Source organism: Xiphophorus hellerii, chromosome 1 (genome assembly GCF_003331165.1).
Source record: "Xiphophorus hellerii strain 12219 chromosome 1, Xiphophorus_hellerii-4.1, whole genome shotgun sequence".
In the NCBI taxonomy this organism is placed as follows: Eukaryota; Metazoa; Chordata; class Actinopteri; order Cyprinodontiformes; family Poeciliidae; genus Xiphophorus; species Xiphophorus hellerii.
Genome location: NC_045672.1, coordinates 8,702,713 through 8,725,860, shown reverse-complemented (window position 1 = coordinate 8,725,860; position 23,148 = coordinate 8,702,713). Strand labels below are relative to the sequence as shown.

The following is a 23,148-nucleotide window of genomic DNA, read 5'->3' as shown; positions in this document are numbered from 1 at the left end:
CCTCAGAGGAAGGCCCTGTGGGTGGATGAGATTTTCCTGGAGTTCCTTAAAGTTCTTGATGTTGTGTTGGTTGATACAACTTTGCAATATTGTGTGAACAAGAGGGACAGTTCCCCAGGATTGACAGACCAGGGTGCTGGTCCCCCTATTCAAAAAGGGGGACCATAGAGCGTGTTCCTACTACTGGGGGATCACACTCTGAAGCCTACCTGTTAAGGTCTTTTCATGGGTTCTGGAATGGCAGGTCCATCAGACAGTCAGACCTTGGATTCTGGAAGAGCAGTGCAATTTTTGTCCCAGCCATGGACCACTGGACCAGCTTTACGCTCTCAGCAGGATTCTAAAGGGTGCATGGGAGTTCTCACCCAAACAGTCTACGTTTGGGTGAGAATCCATTTGACATGGTCCCTTTGGGAATCCTCTGGGGGCTACTCTAGATTTGCCCCAAATACAATTTATAGGGATGCTTCGATATTTATGTCAGGCTTACACTTTCTGTGTTTAAGCACTATAAGTATTTTCTAATGGCAGAGAAGTAACTAAGAGCATTGATAATGAATGAGGTATTCTAGAGGAAATCAAAGACACAGAGCCACTGCCAATCTAGTGAATTTGTTTTTTATCTACACAGAGAATCTGTTAGAGAAATGAAATTTAACTAAAACATTTGCATAAACAATTATTAAATTATCAGCCTGCATATAGGTAGATTTGGAGAAGTAGCTGTAAAAACATGTTTTAGTGGAAGAAATTGAAGAAAACAGTTGTGTTAGAAATATTTAGTATATATTATCTTATGTTTGCTGTATTTGTTGTGTGAAGTTGTGTGTGTAAGAGAAACTATGAGGGTGAGGTATAGAGATATTTTAAAGAATTATAATAAACACATTAGGGAAAATATTTGTTGCTGGAATAGAATAGAATAACTTTAGTGAAGCTGGCCCCTCACCTACTTCAAATTACACAAAATTGGTTGTGCAGCAATACTTTTCATTTGTGCCGCTATCATTTTAAAGATACTAATAAATGTTTCCTGAGATCATCAAAGATCAACCATATGCATGCACCTAAAAGAATAGAGAAGCCATCTCAATCTAACCCTTAGGGACAGACTTATATTATGCAGGAACGGTTCATTCTACGAATTGTTTTGGAAAATTAAAGCTTAGTTCCACTATGTGTTTCCTGTATTGTTCATGGGGTTTGATCTCATCCAACAGCTTGGTGACCGATCTGTCCAAGAACATTGCCATATAAAAAGAATGCAATGCTTTTTTTATTGTAAATCATTTCAGAACAATGGCATTTCAACACATCATGATTTGGCAACACATGAATGCATAGGCACTTCTTGAAGCCAACTAATGTATGATTGACAGGTCAATCATAATAAATTCATGGTGTAATTTTTAATAAACAGGTAGTTAAAAACTGTTCATTAAACAGTCAGACAGGACCAAACAGTACTTTTACAAAAAAAACAACAACAATAAACACATCTTGAATTGTATTAATGGTACTCTCACTGGAGCTACAACTTCACACAGAAAATCACCTTTCCAAACAGCATATTTCATTTAGGATTTGGCGAACGGCATCCTAGTGTTTCAGTCTGACTCGCAATGCCAGACGCATCAAAAGGAAAGCACCTCAGATATTTCCCATCAGGTATATTTCACACTTCCTGACGCCATGTTTTCAGATGCTCATCTTGCACCCACAGGCTGTGATGAATATTCTGCTTATGATGTGCAGCCGTCACCCATGAGCTTTTTACAGCGCGACCTGTCGTCTCTCGCTACGTTTTCTGGGCTCTCTCCTCCACATAGAGCTGCATCTGTGACAGCCAAACAAACAAACATGAAGAGCAGTAAACAGAGACGCTTAAACACATGACATGAAAGACATTTTGGCAAACCGCTTCACAGGAAATGTTCCGACACGTTTGAACGTCACAGTGATTCTTGTTTTATTTTTCTCTCAGCTGACCTTCACTATGTCGGACGTCATGGACTTCAGTGGAATGAGTCTCGGCTCCTTCATGTGAACTTCCTGCTCGTCTGCGACGATCCATGGAAAATCCTGAAGATGTAAATGTGCACAAGTGACTAAACCCATGAAAATGCTTGTTTTGTGTTAACATTTTATAGCAAAGTTAACCTTTTCACATTTTGTCACATTTCAATTACTACGTATTTAAGTGGGATGTCATGTGACAGACCACAGTTCATGCTCAAATGTCCAAATTTGATTTCTAGCTAAGGTCAAAGGTCAGGAAGAACTAGGGTTGAACAAATTCCTTTCATATTTTGTTATTATTAAAAGAAAGTTAAATGGAAAGTTGACCTAGATATTCAGTTTAATCTGAATTAGGTCTAAAAAAAATGGTGTATTTCTTTACATAAAAGGATTAAGAAAATAAATCAAACTGAACCTAAAAAGTAAGAAATCACTGAAACTTTAAAACAACAGAGACAGAATAAGTAAGTTATAGACTAGAACCGTTTCCCAAATTGTGATTACTTATGTATTACATTTAACCTTATTGAGACAGTGAGTTCTGAAGAACTTATTATTGAGAGAAGAGGGATTATTTCAGACTATTAATGGGAAAAAATCTGTTGAAAATAGTTCAATAAAAAAAACAATACCCAAATTTATTTAAATGTTTTTGCAAAGTACTTTAAAATCTACCTGTCAGTAATTTGCACATTGCTGTTTTTCAGCATCCGGAAAGTATTCACAGCGTCTCACTTTTTCCACATATTATGTCAGAGAATACAAATTGTTTTAAATCAATCACTCTCTCCTATTTTCAATAAATTTGAAAACATATCTACACCTTATTTCCACATAGTCATAATTAAGTATTTGTGCAGAATTTTGAGGAAAGACATTAATTTAATTCAATCTGGAATAAGGTTGGAACATAACAAAAGTGCTGTGAATGTTTCCTCAATGCCCTCTATAAGAAAGTAACACGCATCTCAATATAAAGTAAACAAACCCTGTAGAAGAAGCATCATTACTTCACAACTTATAACCAGCATGCTTTTTATGTACTTGTTTATTTTTTGTTTTGGGATTTCTTTGGTTATTTTTCTTTGGTTTCAGTTTTGCCTGTGACTGATATTCTTCCTCCCGGAGTTTCCAGGCAGTCTGCTTTGCTTTATAACTGTTAGTCAAGTTTTAGAAATCTGACGTACTGCTCTAACAGCACTTTGCCTAAAACACCTCACCTTCTCGTTTACTTCTGAAAAACAGGCTGACCTATAATTAGCAAGTACATTTTATTTGGAGGGCATCAGAGTAAAGGAGGCTGAACATAAATGCAAATGACATGTTTTAATCTCACACAAAAAAAAAAATCAATTTTTTTGTGTGAGATTAAAAATGTGAAAAGACGTAGGACTATAAATAATTTTACAGTCCTGAGAAAACGCTCACCTTAATGACTTGAACCTTCTCCATGTTGCGCGTAGCAGCATCTCTGGTGTGCACAAGCACTGTGAAAGAACAACCTGAGACAGAAACAACACATTTCACTGTTTTCACTGTCAATTCAATATCTTTTTACTGCTGTCGACTAGTACTGTAGGCATGATAGCAAGTTTTTCTGGACAATAAATTGTCCCAGAAACGATTGCGATAAATGATAACATTGTCGCTTTGAGACCATTTTCATCTAACACGTTCATAATGGCATAATAATGCAAGTTCAACCTCTCATAGGCTAATTAATTAATAATAATTATAATAATTTTGTACAGAACATGCCACACTGGAACTGGAAGACATTTTAAATATCCAAAATAAAACAACTGAAAAGAATAAATAAGACAAGCAAGAAAATAAAAACCAAGAACAACCAAAACCATAAATAAAATGGATTATCACTCTGTCAACAAAATCGCCCTTCAAAAAATATTCATCACCACAATGGAAATTATTAGAGATCATTTTAATTTATGATGTGACTAATTAATTGTTTGTTGCGACAGGCTCACTGTTGACCTATCAAGTCAACGTTTAACACATTATGATTGTTATTCTATTTGTGTTTACCGTTTAGGAGCTTACAGTGATAACTCCTCTCACCTGGGGGGTTGTTGTTCAAAACAGCGTCACACACGCTGATCTTCAGGATGAACGCTCTCAGCAGCTGCTCCACGTGCGACAACAAAGTGTCTGAGCTGTGCCAATCAATTACTCCAGTTAGTGATCAAAAAATACAATTGAAGTGACATTGACAAAAGGTAGCTGCACTTTGGGTATTGCTGGTCCAAAAAGAGGCTGCAAACCTGATTGAGAGCAGAGGAGGTTGGGAGATCTCAAACACAAATCTCTCGACCGGATGATGCTCTTTGTCCATGATGACCACGACCACCTTCTCTGCATCGTTCTATGACGTGAATATGATAAACCATCAGCGCCGTCGCAGAGAAAAAAACCAGCCGAGCTCGTCTTACCTTCTCGATGAGTGGCTTCACACAATGTAAAGTGTCTTGGATGTACTGATTCAGCTCAGGGTGACAGGACATCTGAGGATAATTGTGCCAAAAACAGAACACAGTCAAGCAGATCCGTCTTAGACGTGTCGTGCATTTCTTCAGAAGTCTCTACCTGCACTGGTACGTTGTATTTCTTCCTCTTCTGAAAGATTCCAGAGGGATAGACTTCACGCACATACAGGATGAGATGAATTGCGACTTCCAGGAACTCGCACAAAATATCAGCAACCACTGGAAGAGAGGGGTAACCCTGAATCAGGCCACTTATGCACTGTTTAAGGGAGGAGGATGACAAACATGAACCAAACTGCGACAGGAAGTTATTTAATGATGTTACATTAGTCAAATCAAGCAGTAATAAACATTAGCAGGAAACTAAAACTGCATTTTGGCCCACCGTTAGCAAAGGGTGGTTCTGAAAAGTATGCAATCTAGGAGTGTAAATACTTGCATAGGCCACACTTTCTCTAAAGAAATCCAATCAAAACAGCTGAAGTTTGTGATTATAATGTGACAAAAGGTGAAGAAAAAAAAGTTCAAGAGGTTTACATACTTTTACTAGGCATTGCATAATAAACAACAGCAAAAATGAAATATACATTGTTTCTCATTCACGTGGTTTATGTATGATCACGGTTTTCACATTCGGAGTGAACATTTATGTTTTATTTACAGCCTCAAATATTTTAGGTTTTAGAAAAATGACTGAACCTCATAAATGGGTTAGGGTTAGAATTTTATGTTAAAATCAAACCCCGCTAAAATATCCGACTCTCCGTGAATCCTTAACTTGTTCTTATTGTTTAGGATGAGAATAAAACAGCTAAATGATCAACTCCAGCACTATAAAACAAATCTGATGTTCTATTTTATAATAATAATAAAAAACAGCATATATACTATAGAAATATATGCTATACCTTTATAGCATATATTTCCACTTATTTCATCTCTCTATTAAGCTTCAAATATTGTCCGAATATTAAAACTACGAAAAGAAACGTGCTGCTGTGTTTACCGGGGACTCAGAGAACACACAGCTTCCAAAAATAAAACCAACTCACAGTTTTATTAGGCTGGCTGTCTTACCTTGTCCAAAGTTAAGGTCTTGTCTTGTCAGGGTTGTCATTGTCAATTTCCCAACAAAGAGAATAGAGGAAAAATGTTTCTTCGAGCTAGCTCTGCTTGGGAAGCAGTAAAATATTCGTTTTGCTGCTACTTGCTTAACATTCCTCTTTTGTGTCGATGTTTGGCAGAAATGTCAAGAATTAAAATGACCTCCTATTATCAGAGAACAGTGGCAGCAAAGCAAACAAACTTAAATGCGTATATTATAATCTTCTTAACAACCAAAAGAGCGGCTAATTCCGTGATGTTGCCGAGGAAAGCCTCGTGGCGCACGTGAATGACGCAGCGTATTGTTTTGGCTCGCTCCAACAATGTCCAACAATGATGACGTAAGCTTAACCTTTGGCGCGGTTGGTTTTGTTTTTCTCTGTTCTTCCAGATGTATTGCGTATTTTTAACATAACAGTGCATTCTGCCATTAAGCTGGGCAATAGGGGGAACAGATCAGTTCGGTTTCAAAGAAATTTGAAACCTTGGTCAAATTTGCTTCAAAATAATTATTAACTTCTTTAAAAAAAAAGAAAAGAAAGTAATTCACATGCATTTCTCTTTAATTAATAGAATGAAATTTCAGCTGTGTCTCTAAATGACCATGAGCACTTTGCTTTGCCCTGTGATGGACTAGTGACCTGTCCAGACTGTACCCCACCTCTTGTCCATACCCGCTGGATCTTCCCCGTGACCCTGCAAGGACAAGATTACTTCGGAACGGATTACTTCAGCAATAAAAGAAAAATAATAATAAATTAACATATTGAACAAATTCTTGACAGCTACTTCATTCTCACCATTGCTCGTGTCATTTGGGTGAGACAAAACGTCTTTTGGCATTTTCTATGTTCTTTCTGCTATTTTCTATTAGCTGATTTTTTTTTTGTACTTCCCATTCTTATGCAAAAATGTATGATTATTTAACATGCAGTTTAAAATGTGTAAAATGATTCCTACACCTTGTTTCCCCCCCCCCCCCCCCCCTATATTTTATTGATATTACAGCCACAGCTGGTGCAGCTGTTCTGTGGCAATATCCTAGGTTTGTCGGAAAACATTAGTGAATGAACAGCTTCATAAAGAAACCCTTTATATCTTTTTCCCCCACTTCACATTTTCTTCCGTTCTTTGTGCTGTTTCTAAAAGTCCCGTTATACATATTGGAGGTTGTGGTTGAAATGTGGCAAAGTCTGGAAACAGATGCGAGGTATTTGTATTGCATGGCAACATGCCATAAACAAACGGCAATTTTTATGCATTTTGCTTTTCATATGTGAAGAATAAAGCGGGGAATATAACATTTATTGCCATTTTAAAATAATATCTTTCCAGATAAATGTTTAGCAATTGCGTCTGTTTTCAAACAAATCCATGCTAATATAATTATGATTGGCAAATGCAGTTATTGTTTTTGTCTTCTGTTTCTTAAAAGCAGTAAATCTGTAAAATAAAATACAAATCAAGTTTTACACATGTTCCAGGCATCATTAGACTGTTCTACAAAAAAAAAAAATTGAGAGTAGAATTCGGATAATTCTGCAAATAAATACGAAGAAAAATGTTGATGTGTGGTCTACAGCTACACATTCCTAACACAGAGCAGTCAATGAAGTCTTTTATTTTGAAAATCCGGCTGGGCTGATTTTACAACCTGCTCAGAGTTGAAGCCAAAGATCAGCCACAACCTGCAACTCTATGCAAAGAATGTAGATGAGCTTTACTTTATGCAGATCTGTCAGGAAACCATGACAATGAGGTGACACTTTCAGATGGTAAGCACTGTGGTCTCACTTCACAAACCTCTTAATTAGAGGCCATGTTTCACATTGATATAACCTGCATGTGGAATTGCTGTTTTTGTACAAGCCTAAACTGTTCAACCGAACTCACCCTTCCGATGAAAGTAAAATGGTTTTGATTTAACTCTTGGTACAACTCAGAGAGGCTTATCTACTGTAAAAAAAAATGCTACAGACTGGAGGAGTGTTCACTTTTCACCTAGTTTTTTCACTTCTTCACATATTAACTATCCAACAGCTGGCCATGGTGGAGTTTGAACATACGCTGCTGTAAATGCCTTGCTGTGCATAACCGTTGAAAGGGCACACGTACCCGGACCTCCTTGCAGATTGTGAAGTCATGCCGTTTTTGGAGTTCGTAGCTGGGAGCATTTCAGGTAGAAAAATACTTGTGAAGCAAATACAGCACGATGCTTGAATGGCTGATGTAACGTCTCCCTTGATGGCTTTTGCAGGTGCAGTGGGAATCGCAGTGGGACATCCGTTGGACACAGTGAAGGTTACATGGAGCTCTGAAAGCCTGTTAATGTGTCATTGTGTCTAAATCATGCTTATGATGGAACAATGTTGTATTCGTAGGTGCGTCTGCAAGCCAAGTCTGTGTATAAAGGGATATTTGACTGTGTGACCAAGACATACTTGAACGAAGGAGTAGGTGACTCATCCTTTGTTTTGTTTTGTATTTCTGATTAAGCACAAACCTGTTGCAATTAGGATTATGAGGTTGATGTTAATGTTTTGTATCTTCTCTATCAGTTCCACGGATTCTTCAAGGGCATGTCCTTCCCTGTTTTGACCACTGGCCTTGTCAACTCCATTGTCTTTGGCTCCTACAGTAATGCTTTAGATTACCTCTCTCAGTCTGATCGTCGTCTCACCAGCCACCGCAAACAAGTGTCTTCACTACAAGTCTTTACTGCGGGTTGCTTTTCAGGCATGGTGCAGGTGAGCTCACTCATCGGCTCATTGGTTTTCACACAAACATCTTCTTGCAGAGCCTCGGGTGAACGAATATGCCTGTGATTCTGTTGGAGCTTGGGCTTCAGAATGAAGACTGTTCTTTTAAAGAACATAAAGAGTGAAAACAAGCAAAAGCATATTAATTGTGACATGAATTTTAATACGATTAAGGACGGGCTTAAAGTAAGCAAGAAGTCAATGATGTCTTACAGATTTTTACATTGCTAGAAAGTCTGGAGTGTAAGTCAAAACACAAATGCAAAGGCTTAATGTATTTCATTAAGCCTGCCTTCAAACAGCAAAAACTTATTAAAGTTGGATTTTGTTTTTTAAACCTAATCTAAATCATTTATTTAATTCGCCTGCAGATGGCAGCACATGCCCAAACCTCAACTGTTACCAGAACAATAACATTTTTGTTTTTTGTTGTTTTTTTAAAAAAAAAAATCAAAATTAAGGACACGAAGAGAAGTACAAGAAGTTTTTGGGTTTATTATTTTAATGAGACAATTTATACTTATGCCATAAAAATGTATTGGCGCTTTATAGAGTTTACCATTTCGAATGATTGCACTTACTTCAATATCACACAGCTATAACCTGATTAAATGCAGAAAGCTTTTTTTTTCAAATAAGGATTTAATTAATAAGGATTAAAGGGTATCTGTCCCAACTTGGCCCTATTTTAAAATATAATTGCCCCTTAAACCAACAGTGATAAAGATGTGTCAGATTAAATTAATCAAATGTTGATTTAACAAGAGGGAAGTTATATGTTCACATTTGTTTGGAAATCTCTTCCTCCTAATACACAAAATCGTCATTTGAAATGTACATTTTGTATTCACTTACCATAACTTGCTATTTTCTTTTCTTAACTGACATTAAAGTTTGTTTGGCGGTCTGAAGCATTACAGATTTTCATGGGACAGTAAGCGACAACGTGCCAAAAATACGTTCAACAAATTAAATCTTCAGTCATTTGAGTGGATTATCCCTTTAAAATTCTTTGCTCCCAGGTGCTGGTTTGTGCCCCGATTGATCTGGTGAAGGTGCGTCTGCAGGGTCAAACAACGGCCGAGCGGTACCGTGGACCCATACACTGTGTGGCAGTCATACTCCAACAGGAGGGGGTCAGGGGTCTCTATAGAGGAGGGGCGGCTCTGGCTCTGAGGGACGTACCATGCTACGGACTCTATTTCCTGCCTTATGAGCTCATTCGTAAGGCCCTGACTGAGACCGGAGAAGAGCCAGGTCAGGCTGAGCTCACTGACACAAGAAACCATGAGTCAGTCAGACTATGCCAGGATGAAAGCCAAAATAATGTAATTACTGTTCAATAATTAAAAAAAAAAAAAAAGTACTTGAAAAGAGTCACACCTAGAAGGTTCATATTTGCTGTTTGCACAACCACTAGTATATTAGCACAGCAAACATAAGAGCTACATGTTGCACAAATAAGACTAATGCCTGGCTTTCAAAAATGACCAAAGAAAAGTAGAAAGTTAGGCCAGAAAGTCTGCTATTGGAGTGAAAATTACAGGTCAGAGGTTATGTGATGTCTTTGGTGTGTGCGTAGGAGGATCACAATAAGCTATATATATAAATAATAATGTTGATAGTACTACAGTACTACTATAATATTGACAATACTTCTTCCACTGGCAGATTATTTCACTTAAAAGAAGACATTTTTCCCAAGACACTGTTAAAAGTGAAATAATCTGCCATTTGAATTAGTACTTTTTCATCTATATTAAGAAATTATTAACTTAAAACAACTCTTATATCTTGCTCAGCAGATACTTGTAAGTCAGTTTTGTCTTATTTCAAGTGTACTAAGATATTTGCACTAGACAGACCAAAAACACTTGGTAAGGTTTTGTGTTTTTGAGGTGTACACAAAGCAGCCTCAACAGAATTTCACACTACACTTTCTGCACTTTTGTTTGAACAAAATTTAGAGATTTCCCTTCCACTTCACATTTAGGCTCTATTTTAGGCACTTTTTTTTTTTTTTTCACTTCTTCCTACTCCTTTTCAAGCATGTTAAGATTATTGTGGTACAAAACATACGTCTTTTGCATTCCTTGTTTATATCTGTTATTTTATACTGCCGTCATGTTTGAAATAATTGAATAAATAAATAAAATAAATCGTGTTAGTCTATCACATCAGATGAAAAACCTTTTAAGCTAAAGGTGGTGATGTGATGAAAGGTTGAAAACTGCATTTAGCGTCATTTCATTTTAAAACACCGACCATCAAAGATCTCCACGATTTCCAAAGTGAATGCTAATGTTTCCTCCGTCTTCAGGTACCTTTGCCATACTGATGGCAGGAGGCGTGGCAGGTGTGGTGACCTGGGCATGTGCCACGCCCATGGACGTCGTGAAAGCTCGGCTCCAGATGTCTGGAGCCGGTGGTCAGCAGTACAGCGGGGTCCTGCACTGCATGAGAGTGAGCTTGAAGGAGGAAGGAGTCAGAGTCTTCTTCAAAGGCCTCCTGCTGAACAGCGTCAGGGCGTTCCCCGTCAACGCCGTGACCTTCCTGACCTACGAGAGTCTGCTGAAGAGCTTCTGTCCATCAGGCAAATAGGAAAAACTATTTTCAGTGAATAAGCGCCAAAGGACGCAAGGAAGTTAACGCTACGTCTGATATTTTCAAGGTGATATTGCAAAGAGATGCAAAAATCTGTCCACAGATCAAGGCTAAAACAGCCAAAGTTTGTCGTTATATGAGGTAATGTATGCTCTGATAAAAGATAAACAAAGCTAAGCAGCTTTATACCTCAATACCTCAGTAACACAACAGAGAATCCAATATTTTTACTGTAGAAAGTGTTCCATGTTGCAGATGTGCAAATACTCTTACTTTCAACAGCAAAACCTATTATTACCTAACTCTTAGGTTAGATGGTCAAGTATTAAAAAAAAAAGTAAAACGAAGCCGTCACAGCAAAAGTAGCAAAACTAAAAATGACACCCTTCGTTCCAAAGTATGTGCACTGTACAAATGAGGGGCATAATCATCACAGATAGGCTTATTTTATAGACATGACTGGACTCGGTGTTTCATTTATTGTTCTTAATTTCTTCAAGTTTTTGAGCCATGTAAAATGTCTTTTAGATTCACATACATGAATTATTTGGCTTTGCCAAGTCCTTTGGTAGCTACAAATGTGAATCTTTAAAGATTTATGTTGTTACCACACATCTACCTCAAAGATGCTAGTTCGCCACTCGTCTTGCAGATTTGGATGATCTGTTAAGGCCAATCCTAATCCCAGGACGTTTGAAATGTTTTGAATTATTCTGCTTGTTTGCTTATGATAAGTGTTGTTATCTGACCCTGAAGGTTTTATTGCAAGCTGTCAACATGTAAGATCCGAATTTATGCGTTAAACTAGTTTTAGACTTTAAAAGCCGATGAGTTTTGCCTTGAAACAGGTCACCAATGCGAAACACGTTTTTTCTGCACACAACTTTCAAATACACTTTATGCTGTATGTACTGTAATTCTCAAAAATAATAAAGAACTGTATTAAAAGGGTTACTATTATTAGAGTGTATTTTTTTGTTGTCCTTGAAAATACCAGAGAATTCTTTTGGTGTGTCGTGTATATATGTGTTTAGATAATATGTGAGGCAGCATTTTTACTTATTAAAGTCTGTTTTGGCTTGTTTGCAAACTCTTACCATAGTTTTATAGGTTTGAAATAAAGATGAAGTTACTCAGGTCATATAATCAATCTTAGAGCACATCTTGTAAGCTAAATATGATTCTGTGCTCCTATTTCTACAATCACAACCCAACTTTTTTTACCCATGCAGTCTGTAGAAGTAACTTCTAAACCTGCGGTTCCGAATCCACATCTGACTCTTTGGACCCTCGACAACGGCTCTTAAAAACTGCCTAAAAATGCTAAACAACTTGAATTTTCAAAATAGATACAACAAAAGTACGTTTCAGCTTTTATTTCACAGAATAATTGCTTTTAATTCCCGTGACAGAATGACAACATTTTTTTATTATGCTCAAAACTTTGTGCAACTATCAAGATCCCACGTAAGAAAATGTAGTCATTATCCTTTTGAAAAAGTTAGATTTTCTTTGCATTAAAACCTAACATAAGAGTAAACTTGTTGCGCTTTAAAAATAACAGATTTTCTGTAGTAGATATTTGTCAAAAGCGGTCTTTTTTCAAAAGGTCAGTAATACTTGTGGCTCTACACCTGTTTTATTTTCCTCTACTGAGGGCAGAAATGGCTCCTTTACAATCCAACCTTTACCTTGGATTGTAAAGGTTGCAGACGGCCAGGACTTGCAAACCAAATAAATGACTGACTGCAGGTTGGAAGGGAGGAAACCTTTTATTTTTCTGTAGTGAGCAGCATATCGATAAACTCTCACAGACAGATTTACATCCTTAGTCTGGAAAACCTCAGATATACAGCTTATGGTTGGTTGTTTTCACCTTCTTTATTTAAAAACAAATGTAAGTTTGAAGATGACAAAAACATCCACATCTGTTTGTGTGCACAAACTTGAAAACGGTCAACCAAAACAAAGAGCAGCAACGTGAAGTGAACGCTGAACGTTAATAAAATGTTTATGTTCGATTCATTCAGCTCTTGCTGTAAATCTGATAAGAAAGGAAAATATGAAGCTGCACCTTCATATTTCATACAGCACAAAACTTCATAAAAGAGTAGAACAATAATAGTGACGATGATTGATAACCGGCGAAGAAACAAAACCAAACATTTACATGACAGAAGCATTCCTGGAATGCAAATCATGGTTTTCTGATATTTCACATTTCCTATAAATGTGTCAAGCCAAACAACAACAACAACAAAAAATCAGGCACCAAAGACTCTTTCACATGTTATAACCTTCAATGAGTTTTCAAGGTTTGCACTGGACGATGCAGTGCGGACTGCACGACCCGTGACAGTTTAAAAGCTGCAGCTCCAACACGGTTAGCAGCGTCTTTACCACAGACGAAGAACCAAGCAGCGCTTCCCTGAGCTTCTCATGTTGACCGCTTTAAAAAAAACAGAAAAAGAGGACGCTTAAAGGGGTCATGAGGTTAAAACGGGTGGTTAAGAAATACTGTTTGTCTCGTTCCACAGGAATGCAGAAGGGTTTATCTAACAGAGGTCCCCGTTCAACTTCGTCTCCAAGAAGGCCGTCTTTTATCTGGAATATGTGGCATTTAATCGTCACTTAGTCTGTGAGGGTTCAAAGTCCTGGTCCTGCAGGAGTGGTTTGTTGCTCTGCTCGGCTACCATAGCCTGCAAGGTTTCCCTCTGCATCTGCCGGGCTTTGTTGTACAAGAGGACGCCGAAGAAGACGACGACGGTGCCGGTGGCGCTGAGCAGGGTGATCTGGTTGCTGAACACGATGACGCTCAGCCAAACCGACAGGGCGTGCTTCACCGTGCTGGCGACACTGAGGACGAGGGAGAAACGTTGCTGCTGGTTTTTAAATCTCAAGCACGCCTACAGAGTTGGTCCTTGTGGCCTGCACACTGTAAAACCATACCTACATTTCCATTTTATATTTGTGCGTCTGCAGGCTTCAGCAAGTCAAATTTTAATGCCTCCTCGAATGAAATTTAAGACAGGCAAAAAACAAACTATAAACATAAGGGATCGTCGAGGGGACTTGCTGAATTACAATCAATATTAAGGTATTAATAGCAGATATTGATATTCTAACCATACTTCTCCTTTTTCTCAGCTGCCATATGGATGGTCAAATCTGTACAATCAGATACAATCTAAATTATGAATATACCACAGTTTCAGCTGCTGTGTGCCGAGTGAAGATCAGCGATAAAAGAGGTTCCGCGGTGCCGACGTTCACCGCAAAGGATCAGCACATTGCATCTCTCAATTCTGCCGACTCATGGCAAAGGCGGTCAAGTTCAAAGTAAGGAAGTGACTTCACCATTTCCTTACTCTCCTTCAAGGACCTTTCACCCATTTAAACCACATTTCTGAATACCTGATATGAGAATTAGCACCACATCTGCTTATTTCTCCACACACTATTACACAGCACTTTTGTTGTATGAACAGTAATATGATGCATCTCTAAGGCTTCTAAAGGAAATAATGTCTTATTTTCACTGAAACACTTTTTATGCATTTTAATTTGGCATCTGCTGTTAGCTATTGTTAGAATTGGATTTATTTCCTCGTATGTTTTCATCGCAGCTTTCACTCGAACTCAAAGGAATAATCACAACGACCAGTTTGGCTTTCTGACAGCCTTCACAGATGGCAGTTAGTTTTTTCATTTCTCAACAAACCAGCAAAACCAGTCACCATCTTTTTTTTCTGTTTTTTTTAACTCTTTGTTAAAATAAGAATGGGTCACTAGGACTAAGCTGTGGTGTACATTAGGATGGAGTGCATGTGACCACATCCAACACGTTATCTCAGGATTATACCCAGCTTCAACTGGACTTTGTTGCGCTGGAGATAACAGTGAACATGTTCAATAACTGGAAAGCTCACCTGACAAAGTCGGTTGTAAAATGTTAAAATAGGTCCAAGAAGATAAATTAAACCAAATTAAAATGATTCGGCAGTAAAGCCTGTCACAATAAGCAATACATCAATTCATTGCAATGTAAATTAAAATGGGGTGCACAGTGGCGCAGTTGGCAGCACTGTTGCCTCGCAGCAAGAAGGCCTTGGGTTCGATTCCCGGTCCGGGGTCTTTCTCCACGGAGTTTGCATGTTCTCCCTGTGCATGTGTGGGTTCTCTCCGGGTACTCCGGCTTCCTCCCACAGTCCGACTGTTAGGTCAAATTGGTCTCTCCAAATTCTCCCTAGGTGTGTGTGTGTGTGTGTGTGTGCATGGTTGTTTGTCCTGTATGTCTCTGTGTTGCCCTGCGACAGACTGGCGACCTGTCCAGGGTGACCCCGCCTCTTGTCTGGAACGTTAGCTGGAGATAGACATCAGCACCTCCTGACCCGACAAGGGACAAGAAAATGGATGGATGGATGTAAATTAAAATGAGCGAGATCATTTCAATTGATGGAGATGCTCCCCTTAAATGTCGTTGAAAAGCCACCATACATTTGTCACCCAGTATGAAGTATTTAGTTTGTACTACCTGCCACTTTAACCTGTTTTTCACCTAAGAATCTTTTTTTTTTTTTTATGTAATTTTGGCTACAGAGACTTCATAATTTGTTTTAATTACTGTTGTTCCATCTGTTTTGTTCGTTTATTTTGGATATTTAAAGTGTCAAATGTTAATAAGGCATTATTATTACTATTGCTAGTTTAAAAAATGTCTCAAAATGACAGTAATATTGTTTATCCCAATCATTTCTGGGACAATTTGTGGCTCATCAAAATTTGTCACCATGACAGGCCTAGTTCCCAGCGAGAGGTTGTGGATTGGCGCTACCTGAAAGTGACGGGGGAAATCCGGCCCATCAGGGCGTAGGCCGTGACACTCTGTAGGTGAAACAGACCGCCGTCAAAAAGCAGCAACAGGATAATGTCCTGATTGAACAAGAAGCTCTGTCCACTCTTTCCAGCTACTGGGACGTCCTGGAAACATGGAGACAGGAGTCATTAATTATTCCAGCTGCACCTTTTCAGTCTTATCAGTCATCAGTGGAGCACTTTGACCTCAGCAAACAGAGCTGGACTGATGCATCGCCTAGCACCCTGTCCCATATCATGTTTTCAGATGTTGTCGCTTTATAATCAAAACCTTCAATGAGATTTTATCTGAGCAATTTTGGGGGTACAAGGACAGCTGCACACGATGTTCACTTTTCCCACAAAGAAAAATTGGAAAAGTGTGGCAAGCATTTTAATTTATTTTAATAGAATTTTAATAGAACTATTAAAATATGGCCTCTGTGGGTATTTAATTAGCTGCATCAACAATTCAGATGAAAATAAATAAGGGAATGTGTGTTTACTCACCAGGAGGAACACCCAGGCAGGAATCAGCATAATGACTGCTGCTGCACTGGTGTAAAACTGCAGTTCTGGGGGGCTACGACAACAACAACACTGATTTAGAGAGTCTTTAAAACACAACGCTAAAAATGAGGTCATTTTTAATTCTTCTACCTGAATCTGTACGTGTCCCCACTCAGCAGTTTCTTGGAGAAAACGTTCTGCAGGCTGGGAGAGACAAATAACAGGTTAGTCAAAGTGTTCACAGTTGAGAAGCGGTGGCGTGGAGCTAGCTCTGAGGTAGAGACCAGTCCATGATGTTAGTGGAGAGCGCGGCGCAGAATCCGAGCATGTTGAAGCTGATCTCCGACGCCGTGCAGAGGGCCAGGCCAGCCATGACAGGAAACAGGGACAGGTTTACCCAGAGGCCTGAAGATTGGAAACAAATAAATGAGTCACCGCTCAGGCTATCTGCAGGTTTCAGCAAGTCAAATTTAAGACTTTTTAAAGCCCTTTTCAATGCCACATTGAATCAAAGATATATACATATATATGTGCGTGTGTGTGTGTAAACAAAGGGGATGGTTGAGAAATCCTGCTGGATTGCGATCAAGAGTAGCAACTGTAACATTTCTGGGGTTTGTTTGTGACTCTTGGTAGCTGTTTTGTGTTTTTCACAACGCATATGGCTCTCTACAGCCTAAACTCCCCAGAGTGTCAAAATTAAAAGTTTCTTTTTAGCACTGAAAATACTCGTATTGGCTGGCGAACGTCGTCCAGCCAGCTGGCAATAAATTTGCAATTACTCATGATGTACGCAAAAAAGCCATCTAACAATGGTATACTGGCAGTGAGTTAGCAGTAGCCTCAATGGCCTCGAGTCACAGAATGCTGTGAATGACGAGGTCTCCAATTTTTTGCCTTACTGAAAACTACATATACAAGGTTAATTAGTACTGCCACGACAAAATGCAAGACTCGTATTTGACGTATTTAAGGCCAACTTGCACTTTTTTCTTTTTTTATTAATGCAAGACATTTTAAGGCCTTCATTTTAGGCACATTCATTTAAAACTTTAAATTACAGGATGTGCAGACACCCCATTGCTACTTTCAAGATGAAACCAGCTCCTAACCAATGGTCTGGCACAGAGAGACACTTCTACTTCAGTGAGCGTCCTCAAATTATTGAGCGTCCCTGTCGCTGATCAAAGCTGCTCTAGAGCTTCAAGATTCCACTTTATTTACAATTTGCTCAGCTGTCTATTAAAGGCTCCCCCTGCAGACTGGGGATGTGCAAAATATATATCAATATGACTTTGCACAACCCTCAGGTTAAGTGGCCTAACAAATGAAATCTGATGTCGTTCTGATTTAAAAAGGAGCAATCCCGTAGCCAAATAGAAAACAAAGCCTGATTACTACAGCAAGAACATGTCTGTTCACCTGTGTATTCTCCAAGGATCAACCTGGACATGATCACAGTAAAAATGGGCGCCGAGCTCTTCACCGTTTCAGCGAATGACACCGCCACGTTCTTCAGACTCACCAATCCCAGAACCACAGTGGTGAACCTAGCAAGAGCACAGACAACGCAGCTGAGTGATGTCTAAGTCTGCGTTCACACTGCAGCCTGAAGTGACCCAATTCCGATTTTTTGTCAAATCGAATGTTTTTTGCCAGGGCCGTTCACACTGCCACACATATGCGACCTGTACGTGTTCTGCAGTGTGAACGGGCCAACGACCTGAAAGTCTCCCGCATGCGCAGTAGAGAACGCAATGGCCTCAGCGTTCTCAGTGTTCTGCCAACCGCCATAAAAAGAAGAAGTGCTCAGTGTTTGTGGAAGTAAACATGGAGGCTAATGGTGGAGCATAGCTTACACATTTGAAGTCGTTGTCCGACAGGAGCAGCATACTAACAACTTAATCCTCATTATAGTCCGTCATGGTTGTTGTTTTTCTTCGCGCTTGCGTATGAGGAAGCAGAATAGTGAGATTTGTCCAGTATCAGTGACGTTCAGTTCGGATGAATGCAACCTGAACGTCAGGTCGCATTTGAATCTTATGCGTATTGGATATGGGTCGCATTCGAAAAGAATCCGACCTGTGCTGTTCAGACTGTCATGAAAAGATCGGATACAGGTCGCATTACGTCAAAAAAAATAAATAAATTGGAATTGGGTCACTTCAGGCTGCAGTGTGAACGCAGCCTAATTTGCATTTCTGAAGGCTGCATCAGTAGTTTAATGATGCTCTCATCTGGTTTTGCAATTCTAAAGCAGATAGTCGATATCTGCATATGAACACCTTCATACGTTCAAGTGTTCATGTGGTTTAAAGACAAAGGCGAGCACCTCATTAGTCCAACAAATAGCATGATCATGATGAAGTTGGATGGATATTCAGATCTGGACTTGTGCTTGTAGAGGCAGCAGGGAATGAACATCTTCAGGCAGCCTATGATGGTGGTGGACAGCATCTGAATAGCACCTACAGGAGCAAGAAGAAGAAACGGTAAAAGCTTGAGTCGCTAATGGAGATGTTAAGTACAACTTTCACCAGCTAAAAAAGACCTGTTAACTTCACTCAGCAAATTTAGGAGCTTTTCTGTATATTCTAACAATTGACAGTTTATAGTAGCTTCCAGAGGTCTTTATATACCCAAAACATTTTCACATTTGGTAACATTACAGCAAAAAACTTCTGTGTATTTTCTGTGTGTGTGTGTGTGTGTTTTTTTTTTGTTTTTTTTAATAGATTTTATGTGATGCACCAATGCAAAAACTTTTCAAGCATTTTCAATGCAAGTTTACAAACTTTTCCCGCACCACACTTTGGAGATTAAATCAGTACAAATAAATTAAAGACAGTTTCAATTCAATTTCAATTGATAATATGACATAATTTATTACTGTTATTAATATTGTATTAATTTTGTTATGGATAAAGTGATTCTGTCTTTCCTCCAAATTTTATCTGCTCACATGCACACGGCAGCACGCTTACATATCCATAACATATAAGACTGGCGACAGTCACACACAAACAAAAACTGATGAAGGAAGCACAACACCTTACAGACGGAGCAGCATGAGGAGAAGAATAAAAGCAGAACTCGCGCTACAATCTTCGCTTCACTTGGTGTCAGCCCTAAGGTGAATGTCACTCTGTGTCTGTTCCATTTGTATGATTTGCAACGTCTGACCATTTTTGGCATTAAAGCCTGTTTTATGCTTAACCAAATCTCATTATGTCTCAAGGTAATTTACACCGAGGGGTTTTGGTCGGGTCCCGACAAACTGGTAAACAAACCTGGGTGGTGAACAAAAGGGAAAATGGGTGAACTACAGCAGTATCCTACACAGCACAAAGACATTCAACTGAAATATAACAAAATGTTATGTTTAGAAAATTTTCTCTCACACTCTATACGCCTCAGGGTGAGAATAAAACACAGATTTAACAACAACAAAAAAATCCTCCAAGTTCAGTAACTTTAATATATAGAATATATGACAATCTTTATTTCAATGACACAGATCAATAACTAATTGAACTATTAATAACAATAAATATTCATTACATTGAACAAATCGGCTTGCGTAAAGGTAAATGAGTTTTCCGCTCAAATTTAATGCTTCAAAATAATATAAATAATTACTACAGCTTTATTACAAAACTGTCCAGGGAGAATATCAAGCAGTTTCAAGCACTTTATCCAATAATCAAGCACTTCACTTCAATTCTAGCATTTTTAAGTCTTTCAAGCACCTAAACAAACCCTGGCTAATGCCGATGAATGAAACCCACTGCTGTCAATTGCCTTCAAATGTCACCTTAATCAAACCATATTCCTAGTCAAAGTCCAGTAGGCTTGAAGATTGATGCAAACCTATGTTCCTCAGAACAAAAAGAAAATCCTTTGTAAAAAAATGCAAGGTGTTAGCTTAGTACTGATTAGCCGAGTTTGATGCAAACGGATTCCTTACCCAGCATGCTGGGCTCCCCCTCGAGCAGCGACAGGATGTACTTGTTGAGAAACAGGGTGCAGAAGCTGAAGAAGTACCAGAGACCCAGGTAGGACATGGAGCGCCAGTTCCACACGCCGGACTCCGCCTCAATCACCGTGGTCTCTGTAACCGTGATCTTCAGCACCTGCTCCCCCGGCAGGCTCTCGCTCCGGGCCAGCACCACCCGCTCCTGGCGGGTGTGGAACGGCGACAGGAAGTGCCAGAGCGAATGCTTGGCAGGCTGTTTGTTGCCCTTCATCTCACCTGCTGACTGGGTGGATTCACGGGGGACTGGTGTAGCCGGTGAGCGGGTCTGATGGTTAGTTCATCTTCTGACGAACAATGGAAACTATGAGCCTCTTGAGTCTCTCTGTGACAGAATTAAAATGATTTGTTAATTGAAATTGTAAGAACAAAATTTTTGCATGCACAAAAGAATAAATAAATAAATAATGGCACAAAAGTATTCCCTTTAAATTTGCCATGCTTTGCTGTGTTGCAACCTCACACTTTAATTTATTGGGGGATGTATGTAACAGATAACGTATTGCACGATTGTAATTCTGAGGGAAAAGGATGAATGTTGTTTTTTTTTTAGAAATATCTTACATATGATGGGGTGCTGTGCTGGTGCAAGGGTAAAAGCACATCCCACATATTGAGGCCTAGACCAGTCCTCGATGCTGACGTCACAGGTTCAAGTCCGGCCTGATGACCTTTCCCCTTCTCTCATTATCCACTTTCCTGTCAATTCACTATCAAATTAAGGCCACTAGAGCCAAAAAAAACAAAAAACCTTTTAAAAAAGTGTGGTGTGCCCTGAACAATCTGTTCGACCAGCAAAAGGTAGACACTGCATCAACCGAGAGGGATGCTTTTTTAAATTATTATTACAAATGTATGAACCACGTGTTATTTGTCTTTTCTCTTATTACAAACATGGAAGATGGATGGATCTAATTACAGGACAGCCCTGGACGAAAACCTATGAAATGCTACAAAAGACTTGAAACTGGGACAGAGACTCACCTTACCCCTTTATGTTGACCCTAATTATAGAGCTGGGTATACAATGGAGTGGCTCAAATTAAAGCTTACTCATGTGTCAGAATGGTCTGGTCAAAATCCAGTTGTAAATCAAATTGAGAAAATGTGGCAAGACACATATTCGTATGTTTTTAAGCTCTAAAATTTGCGAAGAAAAATATACAACATTTAGTTTTCTTATTTGTGTCAGCCTGGAAATTTGCAGCTGTGCGGACAATGAAATATAATAAAGTGTGTATTTAATAACGGAACTGAATCCAAATGTAAACCACACTGCCAGATTTGTTTTTGTGTAAAATGTATGGATCACATGTCATTTGTCTTTTCTATAAATATATATATATATATATATATATATATATATATATATATATATATATATATATATATAAAGCACACAAGCTTTTGTAACGTGAACTCAAATCATTTTCCTTCGTTTAATGAAGTCGTTGACTATTCTTGTGTCGTTATTTCTACTCAAGGGAATTTGAGGAGTACCTCCCGACCTTATTACTGTATAATGTTTGTATTTATTGGCTTTATGAAACATATAAATCAGAATGCGACCAAACAATAAAGCATTGATTGTAAACCAGGCAGTGAGTCAAGATATTTTGATAAAGCTTGAGTAAACACCAAAGTGCGGAATTACACCCAGTTCTGACGGTGGAACTTGTCAAACTAACAATTAAATGAGGGCACTTGGCGTTTTGGGTCATAAAAACCTTACAGCCAGAAACCAAACTCTTACCTCTGGGTGAATCTGCTCGCTTCAGCCTGGACTGCAGAGCCAGCTGCTCTGTAGAGGTTTCCCAAAGGAGGAAGCTGCACATTAACGCTAGCTAGCTGCGTTTGTTTTCTGCAACAAAGGGAATGCCTCCTCCCATTAAACCACCCGCCATGTTTACTATGCTACACTACATGACGGAGCAGTAACTAAAACCTCGGTCCGACCGGAAAACGTGCGGCTCCCTGAAGGTAACAGGTTGTTAGGCACCTTAGGTTGAGACGTGGCTGCTAGCAAATTACACGCTGCGTCAAGCTAGTGTTAAACAGCCAAAAGAGAGGAAGTGATAATATTTTAATAAACCGTTTAAATTAAGATAACTGCTTAGCAGAAAACCATTGAATTAAATATGTACATTTTATTATTCCACCAGAACATGTTTTGTTCAGAATGAAAATGTGCAATGCTACAAAGTAACAAAACCAATCAAAGCGCTTTTATTTTTGTGGTCAATATAACTCACATCCGGTACAACACCTTGTCACAGCAATGTCACAAAGTCAAATGTCCGACAATTGTTTTTGACATTTTTTCCTAATTTATCATACCTAATCTGAATCTAAAGTTTTATCTAACGTTAAAATTAAATCACTATCTAAAAAATGTAAAGTATTTTGCATCTTAGCAAAAATTAAAAAAAATATATAGATATATAGATATATATATGTATATAATTCCACGTATTGGCCACTAGAAAAAACGTAAAACTTTCTTATAAAAATTATTTTACTTTTTTTAATTATCTAATTTCTTCATGTTATTATTATTTTTATTATTATTTATCCAAAAAATCTAGAGATTTGAGGGGTTTTTTCTATTTTTTTTTTTTTTTAACCAAAATGTCTCTTCGGTACGGACGGCTACGTTTTTTAGTGTATGAATGAAGGCTTGGGGAAAAATATTTAGAAATGTATTGTAAAAAATAATTCTCTGGTGTAGAGATTGATAGGTAACATTGGCTTGGAAAACATT

At 38.6% G+C, this 23,148-nt stretch overlaps 3 protein-coding genes across 6 annotated transcripts; 1 reads left to right on the top strand and 2 right to left on the bottom strand.

Moving 5' to 3' along the window:
* Positions 1-1,258: 1,258 nt before the first annotated feature.
* On the bottom strand, positions 1,259-5,896 carry mad2l2 (mitotic arrest deficient 2 like 2). Its single transcript, XM_032570700.1, has 8 exons — positions 5,601-5,896; positions 4,624-4,742; positions 4,470-4,541; positions 4,302-4,402; positions 4,099-4,193; positions 3,448-3,521; positions 1,990-2,082; positions 1,259-1,837 (listed from the first exon to the last, which is right to left on the bottom strand). Exons 1-8 carry the CDS (start codon positions 5,638-5,640, stop codon positions 1,799-1,801), a joined length of 633 nt encoding a protein of 210 aa, XP_032426591.1. The 5' UTR covers positions 5,641-5,896; the 3' UTR covers positions 1,259-1,798.
* A 104-nt stretch (positions 5,897-6,000) lies between these two features.
* On the top strand, positions 6,001-11,950 carry LOC116724887 (solute carrier family 25 member 45-like). 4 transcript variants are annotated; one of them, XM_032570675.1, is made up of 7 exons: positions 6,001-6,446; positions 7,668-7,806; positions 7,885-7,928; positions 8,009-8,080; positions 8,186-8,374; positions 9,409-9,643; positions 10,707-11,950. In XM_032570675.1, the coding sequence occupies exons 2-7, from the start codon at positions 7,770-7,772 to the stop codon at positions 10,985-10,987; spliced, it is 858 nt and encodes a 285-aa protein (XP_032426566.1). In that variant the 5' UTR covers positions 6,001-6,446; positions 7,668-7,769; the 3' UTR covers positions 10,988-11,950. The 4 variants fall into 4 exon arrangements, with proteins under 4 accessions (XP_032426566.1, XP_032426559.1, XP_032426573.1 ...); XM_032570668.1 differs by lacking the exon at positions 6,001-6,446 and adding an exon at positions 7,274-7,402; XM_032570682.1 differs by lacking the exons at positions 6,001-6,446; positions 7,668-7,806 and having other exon boundaries at positions 7,895-7,928; positions 8,009-8,084.
* A 787-nt stretch (positions 11,951-12,737) lies between these two features.
* LOC116724869 (solute carrier family 35 member E2A-like) lies at positions 12,738-22,447 on the bottom strand. The gene is made up of 9 exons (XM_032570645.1): positions 22,141-22,447; positions 20,322-20,712; positions 18,687-18,822; positions 17,777-17,904; positions 16,639-16,759; positions 16,505-16,558; positions 16,355-16,427; positions 15,825-15,970; positions 12,738-13,846 (listed from the first exon to the last, which is right to left on the bottom strand). The coding sequence occupies exons 2-9, from the start codon at positions 20,599-20,601 to the stop codon at positions 13,618-13,620; spliced, it is 1,167 nt and encodes a 388-aa protein (XP_032426536.1). The 5' UTR covers positions 20,602-20,712; positions 22,141-22,447; the 3' UTR covers positions 12,738-13,617.
* Positions 22,448-23,148: the final 701 nt, after the last annotated feature.